The sequence below is a fragment of the Geotrypetes seraphini genome, chromosome 1, assembly GCF_902459505.1.
Source record: "Geotrypetes seraphini chromosome 1, aGeoSer1.1, whole genome shotgun sequence".
Classification (NCBI taxonomy): Eukaryota; Metazoa; Chordata; class Amphibia; order Gymnophiona; family Dermophiidae; genus Geotrypetes; species Geotrypetes seraphini.
In genome coordinates, this window is record NC_047084.1 from 462329190 (window position 1) to 462342204 (window position 13015).

The 13015-nt window shown below is 43.9% G+C and overlaps 1 protein-coding gene across 5 annotated transcripts in view; it reads left to right on the plus strand.

The window, feature by feature from the left end:
• LOC117349547 (rho-related GTP-binding protein RhoA-A) overlaps positions 1 to 13015 on the plus strand; it is a 55589-nt gene that overhangs the window by 30708 nt on the left and 11866 nt on the right. For all 5 annotated transcript variants that reach the window (XM_033923123.1, XM_033923104.1, XM_033923139.1 and 2 more), the window contains exons 3-4: positions 7749 to 7869; positions 7995 to 8125. In XM_033923123.1, the coding sequence (XP_033779014.1) occupies positions 7749 to 7869; positions 7995 to 8125 (252 nt within the window). The remainder of the gene's footprint in view (positions 1 to 7748; positions 7870 to 7994; positions 8126 to 13015) is intronic.

Below are 13015 nucleotides of genomic sequence, written 5' to 3' on the forward strand. Positions count from 1 at the left end.
CATCATATCAGATGTATTATTGATATCCTCTCATCACATTTGTGCTTTATAAAGTCATGCACTCCATCTGCTATAGTACTCAATAAGTCCATCTTGAAGAGTTTTTCTGAAAACGATGAGAAAACAACAAAAAAATCTCAGGAAACTTAAGCTTTAGGCAAGAAAAATATATAGATACCGTATTTCTTTATCGTCCCTCTAGAACAGGGGTAGGGAACTCCATTCCTCGAGAGCCGTATTCTAGTCGGGTTTTCAGGATTTCCCCAATGAATATGCATTGAAAGAAGTACATGCAAATAGATCTCATGCATATTCATTTCTTTTTCTAACCTGCAGTTTTTTCTTTGGTCTCGAGCACTTTTAAAAAGTAGAAGTGAACTTTGTGTGCGTGCTAAGCAGTGGATGCAGCTGACATATGTATGAAGTGCTCTGGCACACCTCCTGCATCTTCAGTATGCTCTATCTCCCAGCAGGTGATGGTCGCTATTCAACTAGCTCCTGGATTCTGGCTGTTATTGGAAAACTATTTTCTCCTGTTGAGGTTTCTCTTCAGTGAGACAGGGGTGTCCGGCTGAACGGTGCCAGCTTTAGGGGTTATACCTGCCCCCCCCCCCAGGTCCCTGTCTCACCCTCCCTCCAATGATAGAGGGTCTGACTGGGTCTCTTTTTTTTCTTCTTCTTTCCCTTCACTGTTTAAAAAAAAAAAAAAAGAGACCACAGTGACTATTAAACAAATCTGCCCTCATAGTGCTGAGCAACTGGCATCTCCCGGTACTATCAACAAAGTTGTGAGTATATGTTTTATTTGCACTTCTTTTATGGTTTCTGGTTGTGGAGCTGCGGGTTTGGTGTGAGTCTACAGAAGGAATATGTTTTTTATCAAACGCTATATTTTGTAGAGTTGTGGAAATGGTTTAGTGACTAACAAGTAAATTTACATTTGTATGAAGTTTATTCAGTAAAGGGCTTCGGGTATATGGATAGAGCTCCGTTGATGGAACTAGTGCCTTCCCGCGTATTGTAGGTGCATGCTAGTTTTCATACTCTGGCAGCAGCGCCACAGCGGTAGTGGGATTTCTCCCCGAGGCAGACTTCACTTGGCAGTTCCCGCAGCTGGGTGGAGGTAAATATTTGGACAGCTCCAGGTGTATTCTTCATATAGCCAGTTCCTGACTGAGCACAAGAGGCGTGTGCTTATTTTCCTAAGTTGAGAACGAAACAGCATTCATTTATTTCTCTTCAATGTTCATTTTAAGCATTTTATACCATGACAGTGGGAAAAATATTTTAATGGTTGGCTCTGGGTAGGTTTTTAATGCATTGTTGATAGCCAGCTCATTTCAGCATGAAACAGGCACGCTCTTGGGTCTGCGGGAGCACCGCAGTGTTCACGGAGTTTACTTTGCAGCTGACTTAGGTCACTATTCCATGGCTTCCCTGTTTTCAGGGTTCTACGCGTCAGGAGTGTTTCAACAGCTTTTGCCACTGTTGTGGTGATATACCTTGTGTGTGTGTTTCCCCACTCTCTCTGCTTGAAAAGACTTAACTACTTTAATTGCAACTGTACTGTTATGCCTCATGGTGCTTAAGAAAGAGATTCTGCCCTGTGCTCAGCCGCCCAATCTCGTTTTTTTGCCGTTACTGCAAATTGCTGCACAGTGATGTCAGCGGCATGAGAGTACCCTGTGTTTCATACGGGTATCTTCTTGTCTCTCAGTGTCTCTGAAGGGTGAGTCTATGTAGGTTTGGAAGTTCTCTTATTCTTTGTGCCTCTGTGCAGCACTGTGTGTGTCTGGTAGCACTATAGAATTGATTCCTGAACTGTCTTTTCTATTTCTAGTGTGCCAGGGACTGCAGGTTTCAAAGCTTCTTGCACAGATTTCTCAGGTCGCCATTAGAGAATGACACGGTGGCGGTTACCCGCGGCTAGCCGCGTTTAGCCGCGGGTAACCCGCCGAAACGGGGAATGAAAACTAGCAGTGGCTGCAGGGACGGGGACATGGCCATTCACCGCCCCATGGAGTGGTGAATGGTCTTGTCTCCGCAGTGAGGTATCAAGGATCGCGCGGTCCCTGCAGTCCCCACCCGCCTGCCCAATCAATCCTAATATTTAGCTAGCTCTCTCCCTTCTCCTCACCTTAGTTTGTAGGTTTTCTTTTTCGGCGACTTGCACGCTATCAAAGAGCCGCGCACCCGCGGCTGCTCAGTGTTGAATCTTCTGCTCTGTCGCAACCGGAAACAGGAAGTTGCAGCAGAAGATTGAACACTGAGCAGCCGCGCGTGCAAGTCGCCGAAAAAGAAAGCCTGCAAACTAAGGTGAGGAGAAGGGAGAGAGCTGGCTAAACACTAGGATCGATTGGGCAGGTGGCTGGGGGCTGCGGGAACCGTGCGATCGCCCGTATTCCCGGCTCAAACTGGAAGGAGGGAGTGAAAGGGAAAAGGATTCTGGGCCAAGGGGATGAAGACGGAAAGAAAAACCCACAGCAGGAAAGAAAGGGAAGGACAGGCAGGTGAGCCAGATGCTAGAAGCAGGGGGGGGGAAGAAAGAGGGAAAAAAGCTAGATGGGGTTGAAAAGAAGACACACACTGGTATGGAAGAGGAAGATAGGGGAAATCTGGACACAGGAAAGTAACAGAAAGAGGGGAAATTATGTGCATGGGGCATAGGGACAGAGACATAAAGGGGACATGCCATGGGGATGGTATATGGACACGGGGGGGGGGGGGGGCAATGGCAAATACATAGGGGAGATATTAGAAATGGGGAAAATAGGAGCACAGAAGCGAGATGGTTTGTGGGGATGGGACAGGGACCGAGCTCGCAGGCTCCAGTGGCTTGCACAAATTACATTGTAACGTGCCACGAAAATAAGAGGGAGGAAGGAAGGTAGATAGGCCATGCGAGAGGAGCTGAAGGGTGGTAGAAAGGAACAGATGGTAAAGGAGGGAGGGAAGGGTGGTGGTGGTGGAAAGGAATAGAACAGACATTGGAGGGTGGAGAGAAACAGACCCTAAAGGGAAATGTGGAAGACAGAGTGGGAAGAAGACAAATGCCAGACTATGGGGGAGCGGAGGGAAGAAGATGGGTGCTAGACCAATTGAGGGGGGGGTGAAGGGAGAGGCACAGTAACAGCAAATGGAAGACGCAGAGAGAAAAGACACAGTGGATGGAAAGAATTGAATGAGAAGATGTGGAAAGCAGAAACCAGACAACAAAGGTAGAAAAAAAAAATTCTATTTATTTATTTATTTTTTGCTTTAGGATAAAGTAGTATATTAGTTGTGTTGATAAAAATTTATAAACAAAGCCCTGCCAGCTGAATATCTTTCTCTAGTTCAGCAGCAGGAACTTTGATTTATAAGAAAGGAATAAGCTAAATATTACAGTACTAAGGCTTATATGGATGCAGTGGGGGACGGTGACGGGGCGGTGAATGGGATGGCAGTGGCGGTGACGCGGCGGTGAAGGGAACGACAGTGACGGGGCGGTGCAGGGGATGGGGTGGTGACGGGGACAGATTTTTTTCCCCGTATCATTCTCTAACTCCATTCCTCGTCTCTTCATCACATTTTTTCACAGTGGGGAACGCCTCAAATAGTCCCCTTTGCAGCTCCCCACAACTACAAACTGCCTCAGTTATGCTCCAGGATATACTGTCCTCATTGCCTCGAGGCAGATGCTTTTCTTCTGGAATGGACGAATCTCTTCCTGTATGCATTCCCTCCATTCCCTCTCATTCTCAAGACTCTGGTCAAGTTGAAGAACGATCATGCCACCATAATTCTGATAGCTCCTCGGTGGCTGAGACAACCTTGGTACTCCCTTCTACTTCAACTCAGCAGCAGGGAGCCATACCTTCTACCAGTTTTTCCTTCTCTGCTTTACACAGTCAGGGATCTCTGCTTCATCCCAACCTGCAGTCTCTGCATCTGACAGCTTGGTTCCTCTTGACCTAACTTCACATCTTCAGTTTTCTCAATCTGTCGGAGACATTTTAGATTCTTTCAGAAAACCTGCCACCTGAAAATGTTACAACCAGAAGTGGACTCGGTTTTCTGCTTGGTGCGATCATCATAAGGAGCCTGTCTACATCCTTGTCTTCAGTTCTGGATTATCTATTTAATTTATCTCAATCTCAAGAGATCTCAATTGTCTTTTGAGCAAGAAAAGCTCATCTGAAAACCAAGGATTTTGTATTTTACGTGAAGAGAGAGTTTTGGTGATTAAAGGTACTTCTTTATCTAATAGAGATTGGATTGCTGAATTCCAGATGATCTGTTCTTCTAATGTGTCAACATTTAAGTTTAGTGTTTTTGGATTGAATGAAGAGGAGATATTTGATAATTCCAATTTTGCATAGTCACAATATGAAATTTTTTTGGGCTGTTTTATTTTTTGGATGTTTTATTTTTTTGCTTAGAGTGGTTCTTGATTGAAATAGGTGATCATCTGACCAGTGAACTGGTATAACATGAATATCAGAGTAAATAAAGGTTTGTGATTTTGGAATTAAAATCATGTCTAGAGTATGTCCTGCAGAGTGTGTGGGCCTTGAGCTAATGATTGAAGATTTAGAATATTGGTATGTGTTAAAATTTCATTGGTGATAGGTTTAGCTAGTTCATCGAAGTGGATATTAAAGTCACCAAGGATCCAAGGATGATTTGAGGAAGAGCAGAAATCAAAATTTAGGTTTTGAAGGAGAGTTAGGTTATTTTGGCCAATAGGTGGAGGAATATACAGTAATAAGATGTCAAATTTTTGGTTTAATATTGAGCCTAACTTGGAGGAATTCGATGGCCACATTCCCAGAAGAGTGGTCTATGATACTAACTAAATTATCACGGTAGATGATGGCTAATCCACCACCTTTACGTTTATGACGATGATTAAATAAATAAGAGTAACCAGGAGGACAACAGAATGAGAGATAGGCTTCTACACCCTCTGTTAACCAGGATTCAGTAATACAAAGGATGTGTAAATCCTGAGTGTATGGCTTCTTTTATGAGATGGTATTTACCTTTAAGAGATCTTACATTAATGAGACCTAATTTCATGGTTGTATTTGGGGTATGGTTAGAAAGAGAATGAGAAATGATAGGAACTTCAGTAATTACAGGTTGACGAAGAGAGGATGTTATATGACTAATGGGGCGGTGGCCCCAAAGAACCGGGATGTTAAGAGGACTGGGAAGACATGATATGGGCTTTTAAGAAATTGGAGATTGGGAAACTACTGTAACAGAGTATACCGAACTAAATAATAGTAAGAAAGAAAAAAGTAGGCTTCTAAAAGTTTGCTGTCTGCCAATTTTACAGATGGGATCAAAATCAGTGTTCAGGGTGAAGGCGCCTTCAGTTTGCGCATGAAGGAGCACACCAAGGAGTATTACCTGCTCCTTAAGCGCGCGCCTCAAATGCCCCGAATTTAAAGATCATGAGCAGACCTGAAGAGTGGGCAGAGTCCAGCGAGCCGCTGCTTCACGGTGGCAGATCAGAGAGAGGCAAGGAGATCTAAAAGTAAGGGGTAAAACAAATGAGAACACATAAAAACAACTTGTATAAAAGTAAAATTTCAAAAATAAAGTGACTTCAAGTGCGCTGGTGCAGTGCTGATAGCCTGGCAAGTAATAATGTTTATCTTGCAATTGTCTATTGATCTCTTGAACATAATCTATTCAGTATAACTATGCCCCCTTCTTTGTTTGCTTGTTTGATGACCAACTCCTGATATTCTTCCTTATTCATGTTGAAGAAACGTTGTCTCTCTGGATTCCAAAACTGATCTCTTGACACAGAATGGAATGCTTCAATTAGGGGGATCTACTGGTCTCGGTGGAACCCACTTTGAAGGGTTTTTTTTTTCAAAATAGACATACTGTATCTGTATGGCTGAAATCATTTTTCGATTAAGATTCAGTGATTCTTAATTTTCATGTAAACTTAAATAGATCCACCCTGGTTTGAAATGCATTGTATGAAATTAAGTCCTTTCTCCAATACACTTCTCTGTTTCTGTTACTTTTGTGATAGAAGATATGTAGTTTGGTCTTGTTTTAGTTTTGTAAATTATTTATTTTTGAGGAATTTATTTTGTCTGAGTATTAATGGGTTTATTAGTAGTATTAGTACCATGTTCGTTTTAATTTATGTGCGTATATTTTGTAACCTGCATAGATATTGATATGCGGGATATAAATGTTTTAAATTAAATACAATTAATAAACTTGTAAATCACTAAGATAATAGTAGGCATTTAATTCTGATGCCTCAATAAAACCTCAGTCTTAGTTTGGGGCCAAACCACCTGGGCTACACAGGGCTTTCCAATTATCATATTTCCCTGCAAATAGGCCACACCCATGTATAGGCCACAGAAAAGGGTGGCCTATGTTTCAAAAACAGAAGATAAGCTGCTCCATGGTTTTAGCTGTGGCTTATCTTCCTCTGCCTTTTAAAATCTTCCCCCCCCCCACCCCTAGTACCTTTTTCGGCACCCCCCAAGGACAGCGAATCTCCAGCAGTGCAGGGCAGCTGCGATCTCTTCGTCATCCGGCCTGCCCCTGCATCACCCGCTGAGTGGCCGACATCAACTCTCACGAGACTTCCTAGAACTGACGTCAGTCACTCAGCAAGCAGTGCAGGGGCAGGCCAGATGCCGAAGAGATCGCAGCTGCCCTGCACTGCTGAGATTCGCCGTCCAGGGGCTCTAAAAAAGGTATCAGGTTGGGGGGATGATTAAAAATTTTTATATAGGCTGCCCCATATAACTAGACTGTGCCCCATGTAAAACACATGTATAGGCCGCGGCTTATATATGGGAAAAATACGGTACTAAGTCTGGCTCTGATCTATTCTCTCTCCCATATCTCTCCCAAAGTGTTCAAAGGCAAGGAAATAACACTCCAAAAATCAGACTTATCCACACACTCATTTTCTTAGTGGTCAATTACGGGTGCGAAAGCTGGACACTACAGAAACAAGACAGAAAGGTTGACTCATTTGAGCTTTGATGCTAGAGAAGGATTTTATGTGTGCCATGGACTGCCAGAAGCTAACAAATTGATTCTGGAAGAGATCAAACAGCTATGTCACTCGAAGCCCAAATGATGATGTTATAACTGTCTTATTTTGGCTACACTGTCGGAAGAGAGAGATCATTTGAAAAGGACATTATGTTTGGGAAGATCGAAGGAACCAGATAGAGAGCAACCTACAATCAGATGACTGGACAAGTTGAAAACAACCTTGGGGATGGCGCTTGAGAACCTTACTGGACTAGCACAAAACCGATCTCCTTTTTAGATCTGTAATCTGTAACAAGAGTCAATAGCACCTACTGTAACAACAGTTCATGGACAATTTGTCCAAACAGTTTCAAGCTTAGCTTTGCCGTTCTGGACCATATTCTCTGGCAACAAATTCCATAGCTTTTATTTTATATATTAAAATTTCCATACAAATTTTCCAATGCAGGAAAAATTTTCTCTTCTTGAAGATGACAAGGGAGAAAGGAAGAGCAGCCAAAAGTTTGGGTAGGCTTTTAAAAAAACCATATAACTACTCTGCAAAGGCAGGCATTATATAAACATCTAACTGATTGGGAGAAAGTCCCTTCTTCCCCCCCAAAAAAAAAAAAATAGCAAAAACATTTAGAATTTAACTTTAATCTTGATCATAATTGTTGGACTGCAGTGTTTCCATGTACCTCACAATTTCCATGTACCTCATGTTTTTCTCACAGGTAGAACTAGCCCTCTGGGACACAGCTGGACAAGAGGACTATGATCGCCTGCGACCCCTGTCATATCCCGACACGGATGTCATTCTCATGTGCTTCTCTATAGACAGTCCTGACAGCCTAGGTGAGTATCATAGTGGTGTGGGGTGGGCATCGGAAACAGATATTATCTTGGAGGGAATATTTCCCTATTCTAGTGAAATGAAACAGACTTAGTTGCCTTTTCTCCTTTTATACCCCTTTTCTCAGAAAACATCCCAGAGAAGTGGACCCCAGAGGTGAAGCACTTCTGCCCCAATGTGCCTATCATCCTTGTGGGGAACAAGAAAGACTTGAGGAATGATGAGCACACCCGCAGAGAGTTGGCCAAGATGAAGCAGGTGAGGTGCTGCTGCTAAAAAGTGCTCTTATTTTAGAAGATGAGCATATGGGATTTCTCTGCTCTCTTTGATCACTTCATGAATCCTGCTGTACTCTATTTTGGACCCGTAGTTAGAGCTCCTAGTGGTTTTCATACCTGTATTAGCAGTCAGTTACCTTTCTGTTTAAATCTTTAGTGCAAATAGAATAATACAGTACAGAAACCAGTGTTAATTTTGGGGGGCTATTTTTAAGCCTCCTGAGACTCCCCAGAGCCTTATCTGGTAGTCTAGCGGGCTTTCAGGGCAGGAACGATCTTCCTATGCTCCTGCCCTGTGCAGATCACTCATAGGAAATGGCTGCCGTGAGCTCCCCTAGTCCCTCGAGACTGCAGGAGCCCACGGCAGCCATTTCCTATGAGTGATCTGCACAGGGCAGGAGCCTAGGAAGATCTCTCCTGCCCTGAAAGCCTGCTAGACCACCAGGTATGGTTCCGGGGAGTCTCAGAGGGCTTAAGGTAAGATCTGGGGGAAGGCAGGGGTTGGGTCAGAACCGGCCCAAATATTATTTGTGGTTTTTTAATTTTTAATATTCACAGGCCGGCTCTGCCTCTAACCCCCGTGAATATTGAGGAAGAAGTGTATACACAACTACTGTGCAAGTTACAACCATTTCCAACCTTACTAATGCAGAACAAGGATTCCTCTTTCACCCTAACACTAACAGCATGCTTTTTTTTCACCAAACAAGTCAATGCTTTCTCCTTCTCAGCTGTAATATCGTCTATTATTGAAGCGTTGAGAGAACCTGAATGGGAGTTTTTGCCTGGTGTGCGTTGCTTTCTCTGAAACCCGTTATCTGTCTGTCCATACTTGGACTGCCTTATCCACCTGTCTGCCTCTGGTCATAAAAAACAGTTTGGTTTGTGTACATCTGTGCTGTCGATGCATTTCACTCTCCCTTAGGCAAAAAAACCCTCTTTCTATTCATCCCTTGGTAGCTTGTTTCATGAAAGGTGGTTTCTTGTGGAATATGAAGTCTCTACCTGGTGCTTGGGATCTTAACATTGTACTGTCTGTTCTCATGAAGTCTCCTTCTGAGCATCCTGTATCTTGCTCTCTGAAACTCCTCACTTGGAAAGCTGTTTTTCTCAAAGCCCTCATTGCCCTCATCTTCAGACTCTTGTACAATAGAATCTCAGCTAACCGGCAAAAAAAACTTGTCTTCTCCCGTGTTCATCAGACAACCTCCAAACGACTCCTCTCCCTCCTGAAGCAGCAGGCAGCCACAAATTTCTCTCAAGCACCTGAAGCGGCTGCTGTCCTGACAACCCCACCCGCCCTCCCCTGAAGCAGCAGCGTCAGCCAATCCTGACAAACCACTACACACCCCAGCAGGGCCTTTGCTGCGTCACTTCTGACGCAGCAGAAGAAAGGCCCTGTCGGAGCTGGATGGAAGCAGCCTGTTTACGGCACTTCTGTTCACTGGCTGCCGCTTCTGCCCTGGTAAGGTGGGGGGATGTCGGAATTGGCTGCTGCTGCTTCAGGGCCGAGGGAGGGAAGGGGGGTTGTCAGGATTGGCTGCTACTGCCTCGAGCCCAAAGGGAGGATGGGAGTTGTCAGTACCGGCTCTGTTGCAGGGACTGAAAGGAGGAGTGTTGTCAGGAATGGCTGCCTGCTGCTACAGTTTTGTTGTTGTTTTTTTTAACAGTAACTCTCAAGAAACCAAAAAAAAGCTATCCGCATCCACCAATCCCCATGGATGCCAGATAGCTAGCTGAGTCTACTGTATTGGATTCTCCCTACACAAGATTCTACCACAACAGAGTAGTCTTTGAACTCATCCAAAATTCCTTCCTAAAGTCATGTCAGAATTTCACTTCAATCAAACCATAGTTCTGCCTGTTTTCTTTCCAAAGCTGCATATACATCCTGGAGAGGCACTTCTTCACACCTTGGACTGCAAAATAAAATAGAGTATATAGCACTGAATGATGAGGTAGATATAATAGGCATCCCAGAGACCTGGTGGAAGGAGGACAATCAATGGGACACTGTTACCTGGGTACAAATTATATCACAAGGATAGAGTGGATCAAACTGGAGTGGGGGGGAGGGGTTTGTGCTATATGTTAAAGAAGGAATCTAATCCAAAAATAAACATTCTGCATGACATAGATAGCCGCGTGGAATCCCATAAGGATAGAAATTCCATATGTGAAGGGAAGGAATATAAAGGTAGGGTTATACTACCGTCCCCCATGACAAAATGAACAGACATGAAGAAATGTTTTCAGAGATTAGGGAAGCTGGAGAATTGGGCAACGGTATAATGGTGACTTCAATTACCCCTTTATACTTAGGAGAAAGAGTAAGTTTCAACCACCAACTTTTTACTAATATCTTACTCAAAATAACAAACAGAAGCCTATAACCAAACAGAGTGTACTGCTATATCATTGAAGTTTGAGAGAAAAATCCACTGGGTGGGAGAAAAAAAGCCTCAGTTTGGCTTCATAGGCCACAAACAACTCCCAAACACCTACTGGTACTGATCTCATATATTTCATTTCAATTCAAAAAATACTTCAATCCTAAATCTTCTTCAGTCACTTGAAATTAAACACAGCACTCTACAGGCAGTGTCTTATTTTAGACCCAAAAAAACACACTAGGTCTTATTTTCGGAGTATGTACATGATCATCTCTCCCTTCCTCTCCTTCATCCCATTTATTCCTCTTTCCTTTCTTTCCATCCCTCGTGCAGCATCTTTCCTCCCTCCCATCCCTCGTGCAGCAGGACCCTTGCCCAGCTTCTATCCTTCCCTCCCATCCATCCCTTGTGCAGCAGGACCCTTGAGCAAGCACTGCACCCACCGTGTAGCCAAATCCCTATACTTCCCTTCCTCCCATCGGAACCCTGCCGCAAGCCCTACTTACCTCCCTAAGCAGCATCAAGCCGGCAGCACTTTAAACAGGCTGCTTTGGTCTTGTCCACTCATGAATTCACTCTTCAGTTTTTTGTTCTTCATGGCAGGGCTGCTTTTTCCCTCCTCAGCCTCTTGAGTTTGATTTGGCTAAGGTGGTCTTTCCTAATTTCATTTCCTGACCGTTAACTGGATTTAAGAAGTGCGGCAGCACAGTTGGTGCATTCAGTGCTTTGGACCCGAACACCACATCGACTTGTGCATGTGCTGTTCCATCTTGAAAAACCCCACCTTGAAAAGCTGCCGCCTTCACTAAAAGCAACTGTTCGGTTTTGTAATGGAAGTTCAGTCTTCACCTTCAACTCTTCGGGCATCGACTTTCAAGGTACTAGAAGCAAAGGCACCGCGTTCTGTGACGTCGCTTGTAAAGGCACCGTCCTCTAAGGCGTCGTGACCTTCCTTGGCACCACCTTCTACTCCAGAATCACAACTCGTTCCTTCAGGTAAGCCAGCAAGGAAGTCACCAGTATTCCAGGTGGGGTCGGCCACAAAGGCATTGTGTCCAATCATGCTGGCCAAACGATGACCATTTTTGCGACTCACTTCCAAATCTAGGGGTTTCTCCTCTTTGGAGCGAGTCCGATCAAAGCCAAAGGTACCAGTGCCTTCTAGGGAGCAAGTAGCGGCACCGATGGTACCAGCGACAATGCCACAGGTACTGGTAGCTACTATGAAAGAACAGTTTCAACAGTTCTTTCGGGCAAAGTATGGCCATCTGTTTCATCTTTTAACACCGGCACCAACTCTGCCGGTACTGGCCCAGCTTGAGTGTACCAATACCAGGGATGCCGGTACCAGTACTCAGTCTTCGGTGCCATCTCCTGTGTACAGGAATATAAAAAGAAGCCAAAATATTGACAGCTAAGTTCAATGCATGTAATTATCCTGCCTGGACCATAAAATGAGCCTATCATCGAGCTCTTTATGCAAATCCTGCTTTACTTCTCCAAAATCAACCTAGAGCCCCCTTGGAAAAACAAGTCTGTGAATTAACTCATTCTGATAAATCAGCGAAGGTGGAAGCTAGTATTCGCCAACATTGGCATGTATTGTCTGTTCATCCCATTTTCAATAGGGGTCCTTGCATCGCTTATAAGAGAACAAAAAATTGGGGTAATCTGCTAAATTATAAGAAGTCCAATGATCAACCCCATGAAGCTTCCAGATGTGGTCATTATCCTTGTGGCTCTTGCACTATGTGTAACACTTCCTTAAAGTGCACTACTTGAAGTAACCCTCAGACCAATAAAATACTTTAAAGCAATAAACCTCTTGTACTACTTCTTGGGCTGTTCACGTTATTATTTGCCCTTGTCAGAAGTTATATGTGAGCTGCACTTTCAGATGCATCAAGACCCGTCTCAGAACACAAGAGTAGACTTTATACTGCACTACTTCAGCTCCCATGATTCCACATTGTTTGCAATTCAGTCACACGTTTGAACAACGCAGATGGTTTATTATTGAAACTCTTCAGCTAATTTTTTTTTTTTTTTCATATTATATTTTATTGCATTTTCAACATAATGTACAAACAGTCAGAATACAAGGTGTACATGGGAAAGAATGAGTACCAGTACACTTCACAACTTCACCTGTCATCTGAAACCCCCCCCCACCCCTCCACCCCCCTTCCCACAACCTGAACCAAACCATAAGAAAAACTCAAAATCCATTCCAGTGTATTCCCCACAATAAGCTCAGATGTTCAATAATTTGCTGCGAGCTCTATGTGTTAAGGTGTCGCAAAAGTGGGTCCAGCGCGTGCAAAATAATCTGCCCTGCATAGAGTCCAATGAAGTAAAGCAAAGTCTCTCCATAGAGGCTTGATGAATCATCAATGTTCTCCATTGAGACAGGGTCGGAGGCGCTGCAGAGATCCAGTAGAGCAATATTGCCTTCTTCCCCAACAACACCGCTCTAG